This window comes from Vigna umbellata, chromosome 7, assembly GCF_029865625.1.
Source record: "Vigna umbellata cultivar VRB3 chromosome 7, Vumbellata_1.0, whole genome shotgun sequence".
NCBI classification, from domain to species: Eukaryota; Viridiplantae; Streptophyta; class Magnoliopsida; order Fabales; family Fabaceae; genus Vigna; species Vigna umbellata.
Genome location: NC_142171.1, coordinates 44,175,210 through 44,181,462, shown reverse-complemented (window position 1 = coordinate 44,181,462; position 6,253 = coordinate 44,175,210). Strand labels below are relative to the sequence as shown.

The 6,253-nt window shown below is 32.9% G+C and overlaps 1 protein-coding gene across 1 annotated transcript; it reads left to right on the top strand.

Moving 5' to 3' along the window:
- The first annotated feature begins 4,546 nt into the window (after positions 1–4,546).
- On the top strand, positions 4,547–6,253 carry LOC148196117 (putative mannitol dehydrogenase). Its single transcript, XM_088094725.1, has 5 exons — positions 4,547–4,665; positions 4,761–4,874; positions 5,011–5,524; positions 5,630–5,783; positions 5,892–6,253. The coding sequence occupies exons 1-5, from the start codon at positions 4,568–4,570 to the stop codon at positions 6,095–6,097; spliced, it is 1,086 nt and encodes a 361-aa protein (XP_087950851.1). The 5' UTR covers positions 4,547–4,567; the 3' UTR covers positions 6,098–6,253.

Below are 6,253 nucleotides of genomic sequence, written 5' to 3'. Positions count from 1 at the left end.
AAAAGAAAAATGAAAGAAAGCCTGAAAAGTTGAACGGATATGCCTCTCAGAGATGAGGTTTCTTGGAGCAGTATGATTATTAGGTTTGCTCATAATGGTTGTTTTGACGAGGCTTTGGGTTTTTCAAGGAGTTGCTGCGCGAGGGAATTGGGACAAATGAAGTGAGCCTCACCGGGGTGCTGTCTGCTTGTGCACAGGCTGGGGCGTTTGAGTTTGGGATGATTTTACATGCGTTTCTGGAGAAAGCTGGGTTTCTTTATGTTGGTTCTGTGAATAATGCTCTCATAGATACCTACTTCAAATGTGGGAATGTAGCTATGGCTAGGTTGGTCTTTCAGAATATGCCAGTGGCCAGCAGCATTGTTTCTTGGACATCGATTATACTAGGGTTTGCTGTGCATGGTTATGGAGAAGAGGCAATATAGCTTTTCCATGAAATGGAAGAGAGTGGAGTTAGGTCAAATGGTATTACTTTTATATCACAACGAATCTAGACATCATCCGTCAATGGATGTGGGATGCGGTGGGGGTGAAGAAGAAAACAAGAGTTGATTTCCGTGTGAAAGTGGTGGGGTGTGGGGTTGCTTTCATATAGGGACCATTGGAGAGGTATAGGGAGTAGTTTGTGGTGACGAAGGACAAAAAAAAAAGGAACGAGGAGGTGCAGGGAGTAATTCATGATGGTGTAGGAAACAACTCTCTTCCACATGAAGATGCTTCTTGCATTTGGAGCTCATAAAGTGTAGAAAAATTTATAATTAAAATTAAAAAGCAAGATATCATTCTTAACCATAGAAATAGATAGAGGCAACGTTGAAGTGGGAATAATGAGTTTGGTTACTGTGAAATTTTAATTATAAAAAGTAAATGGGTGATGTTTTTGGCAATAAATGTGACTTAAAAAGTAATTTAAACGATGAAAAATTATTATATTATAACTATGTTCAGGAAACATTGTAGTTATATTTTAGTGATAAATATTCAATTACTTTTAATCAACTATCTAAATTGAGAGATATATTCATCTAGACATAAATAATAAGAAACCACGTCTAACAGGTTACCCCAACTGTCCTTCGTAGTTGAAATTGATATTTTATTTGAAGACAAAAAAATTGTTTGGGTCCTTATATTCATTAATTAAAAATAAGAAACAATATTGTTACTATGGACTTGCACGCAACCGATCGGTATTGGTCTATCAGCTTCTCAGTCAGTTGGTCTCGGCAAGTCTCTTGTCGTTCGGTCTCGACAGTTGTTGAGCAGATTTAATGCATAAATAAATGTGGTAACGGCTGTCGTTAGACAATTAAGGTTTGCATTAATGACCATTAAGAGGTAAATTAATTGGTCAAATTCCTTTAAACTCTATAAATAAAAGTTTAGGCTTGAGGGACAGGGAACTCATACTACAATATGCGTTATTTATGTCCTATTAGGACTTCAATATTTAATTGTAACAAACAGTTCATAAAACCGTTCCTAACTTGAACGTCGGAGTGCCTTTTGTAGGTACCTCCTCCTCCGGTCCAAAGCGACAACAGAGCGGTCTAAACTGGAAGCGTACAAGCGGAGCACACAAGTGGAAGGCAACCGACCCTCAGACAAATCTCACCGAAACAAATATACTTATATAAATATAGAATTATTTTATTATATGAAAGTATGTTATAGTAAATTGTAATAAAATTCAAAGATGGTGTTTGGTGCAGAATGTGTGGTAGATAAACTGGAAGCACGACGTCCAATTGGCTAGGTCAAGGGGTACTTGATTGGATAGGTGAATTTCTTAAAAATATATAACTATGAGAACTTAAATTTGATGACTGAATTGTATGTGATACCTTAGATGAGAAAAGTCGAACACTTTAATACGTGAAAAGTTGGCTTTTTTCACTTTAACTTTTCAATGACTTGTTTTTTATCTTTTTTTTTTCTAAATTTTTTTTAAATGATTTGATTTTAAAATTAAATTTTGGTTAAAAATATGTATGAATTATGTATTTAAATTAGGGGTTTGCTAACGCGCGTACGCCTGTTTTTCAGTTGGTACATTTTAGCAATGTGTACCGGATTTTAGTAGACAAAAATACCTTTATATATTATGGATTCCAAGTTTTAAGGTTAATGGTATTTTAATAATTTTCATTCTCAAAACTTAAAAAAAAAAAAAGAAACCCCCAAACCCTTACTCACCTCTCTCCTTCCTCTCAATCCTTTCTCTTTCATCTCTCTCACTCCAACTTTTTGTCTGTCATTCCTACTGTAGTCATTGACATATATCTCTTCAATTTCACCATCTTCAATAACCTCTCTAATTTCATCATCTGTATTTGTTGAATCATCATCTTTAAAAAAAACCCTCCAGGCCAATTACCAATTCTTTCGGATGTCATTATGTTTGTGAAAATTAGATAAAATTATATATGACAAAATTATAAAATGAAAACTCATTATAAAGTCATTTTTTGTAAGAAATTGTTTAATAACGGAGTGTTTCTGATTTTTTTCCAGGCCAATTACCAGTTCCTTTGATGTCATTATGCTTGTGAAAATTAGATAAAATTAGATAAGACAAAAATTATAAAATAAAAACTCATTATAAAATCATTTTTTGTAAGAAATTGTTTAACAGCGAGTATTTCTGATTTTTTCCAATCAATTACCAATTCCTTTATGCTTGTGAAAATTGAATAAAATTAGATAAGACAAAAATTATAAGATGAAAACTCATTATAAAATCATTTTTTTGTAAAATTGTTTAACAGCAAGTGTTTCTGATTTTTTTCAATTGGGGCTACAGTAGGCACTGACAGAGAAAAGATTGGAGTGAGAAAGAGAAAGAGAAAGGGTTGAGAGGAATGAGAGAGGTGAGTAAGGGTTTGAGGGATTTTTTTTTTAGTTTTGAGAATGAAAATTATTAAAATACCCTTAACCTTAAAACTTAGAATTCATGATATATAAGGATATTTTTGTCTACTAAAATCCGGTACACATTGTTAAAATGTACCAACTGAAAAACAGGCCTACGCACGTTAGCAAACCCCTTTAAATTATAATATAGTTAATAATAACTTTTTATTTAGATGATGTTTTAAGATTTTAAATAGTTTTTATAGATATTTTAATTTATATAATAATTACTATTAGAACTAAGTATTTTCGTTAAAAATTGAATTTGAAAGATTAAAGTACAGGTCAACCTAAAAGTAACTACATTAATTAAATTTATTGATTTAAATACTTACTTATTAAATTTATTGTATTAATTATATATTAATTTATTGATTTAAAATAATTTAAAGATGAAAAACATAAATTAATTATACTGCAGAGAATAGCTAATGTTATACTGTTTATCTTGTAAAAGAATATAATAGAACAATATTTCTTTAGAGGAAAGATGGTTTGACACGGTTCACCATTTACAAGGAGATAACGTTTTTTAATAACGATAATATATTAAATTAAGTTATTTAATTACAATATAAATTCAGTCATTGAATAAGAAATTAATAAAATGAGTTATAACGTAGAGTAGAAAAACCACGTGGTTTTATGGTGTTATTTTCGGGTGAAAAACTATTTATTTATAAATATTGGGAAAGAAGAATTTGAGAATGAAATTATATTTACGTATTTGGAAGTGAGAAAATTTGAAGTTTTTGTAAAATGGAATGATTTTTGAATTTTTCTTTAATCATGCTAATTTTAGGTATTATTTATGAAAATACATTTTATCTTCAGCTTGGTTTGTTTACGTGCATAGTTGGTTACGCGATTAGACAGAGATTCCCATATAATGTATAAATTTTTAGACGTTGAGAAGTTGAGTTCATTTTCTTTGGATGTGGTGGAGAGATAAGTGTTTTGAGTTGTTTGAGGTAAGTTATCTGTATGGGTGATTCATGGATCCATAATTTTGTGTTCATTGATAGGAAGTGTGTTGTCAAATGTAGGTGTATTGTCGAGCTCTTAATATTCTATTATTTACAATCTCCATAATGATGAAAATGGAGATAAACCACAATTTTTGATTGAAGATGAACCACAAATGTGAAGTTGAGTTTGTGTGACGGATTCATATGTAACTCATAAATATAAATTTAAATTACTTATAACATTAGAAGGATTTGATAATCTTCATTTTCTATGTATTAATATTTTTTAAATTTATCATATTAATCAAATTTTTCACACACTTTATTTTTAAATTTATTCTTTTTCATTTTCAAATTTAAAAAAAAAACAATACATATTTATTCTCAAATACTCTCAATTTCTCGTATTCATTTTCAAAAGTGATCAAAGTTTCGTAAAGACCTTTTTAGTAAACGAGGATCCATTTCTTTATGCCTTTTCACTTCGAACACAATGACCACAACGCCGCCTTCACTACATGTCAAGCTTATAGATCAAGAAACAACGTCACCAGATACGTTAGACATACGTTACCAAATACGTCAATGTCACAACCTTCGTCATGAATGCACTTATAAATACCTCTTTCTTCTCACTGCTCCATTCATTGCACTTATTTTCTGATCAAATACTGTAACAGATTGAAATGGCTGCACAAGCTGAACTTGAGCATCCCAGAAAAGCATTCGGATGGGCAGTTAGGGACCCTTCTGGTTTTTTCTCCCCTTTCGATTTCTCCAGAAGGTTCTCTAATAAACACATAAAATGTTAAGAACAAAGTTAAATTGCCACCCACTTAACTAACAGATTCAGTTTTTGTTTTGCAATTTATTTTTCAGGGAAACTGGTGAAAAAGACGTTGCATTCAAAGTGTTGTATTGTGGGATATGTCACTCTGATCTCCACAACGCAAAAAACGAATGGGGCACTTCCACCTATCCACTAGTCCCAGGGTATATACTTTAAGACATGCTAAAGGACTCTATAATTTATGTAGTGAGACACTTGATTTCAGTCATTGATATATTAAGGCTTTTGTTATATTAGGTAACAGATTCAGTTTTGTTCTAATAATGTAAAATGGTGCAGGCATGAGGTGACTGGTGTAGTGACAGAAGTGGGAAGCAAAGTAGAAAAGTTCAAAGTTGGGGACAAGGTGGGTGTGGGATGCTTGGTTGATTCCTGCCGCAGCTGTCAGAACTGTTCTGACAATCTTGAGAATTATTGTCCACAATATACTCTCACGTATGGTGCCAAATATAAAGATGGTAGCATCACATATGGAGGTTACTCTGATTCAATGGTTGCAGACGAACACTTTGTGGTTCGAATTCCTGATGGCCTACCACTTGATGCTGCTGCACCTCTCCTTTGTGCTGGCATCACAGTTTATAGCCCTCTCAGATATTTTGCACTAGACAAACCTGGTCTGCATGTGGGTGTGGTTGGTCTCGGTGGACTAGGCCATATGGCTGTAAAATTTGCCAAAGCTTTTGGGGCCAACGTCACAGTAATAAGTACTTCACCTTACAAAAAGGAGGAAGCAATACAACATCTTGGAGCTGACTCTTTTCTGATAAGCCGTGACCAAGATCAGATGCAGGTATGTATGTCTATATATATATATATGTATATGTATTACAGCATCCATTTAGAATATTATGAAAATACACATTCTTTGAATTAAGTAATTCTGATTATTTTGTAGGCTGCAAAGGGTACTTTGGATGGTATTATCGACACAGTTTCGGGCGTTCATCTTTTGTTACCTCTGATTGGTTTGCTGAAGTCTCATGGAAAGCTTGTAATGCTGGGTGCACCGGAGAAGCCTCTGGAGCTGCCAATCTTTCCTTTACTTAATGGTAAGCAAGTGATTTAGTACAAAATACAGATGCATATGCGTCTGCGTATTCACATATATATCAAAGTTTAATCAGCATTTTGATGTAAATAAGTACTTGGTTTGCTAGGGAGAAAGATAGTAGCCGGAAGTTTGATTGGAGGAATAAAGGAGACCCAAGAGATGATCGACTTTGCTGCTAAACACAACGTAAAACCTATCATTGAGGTCATTCCTATTCATTATGTCAACACTGCAATGGACCGTCTCCTCAAAGCAGATGTAAAATACAGATTTGTGATTGACATAGGAAACACTCTAAAACCAAGCCCTTGAAGTTTTTGCCATTCTAGTATACGTGAAACATTGTAAGAGAAAAAAAGTGACAATATGCTATGATTGCACTTGGGTAGTTTATAAAAGAATTTCTGTCGATAAAATTTTATCAATATATAGTATTTTCTTGTACCTTAAATAGACTTTTAACTTAAG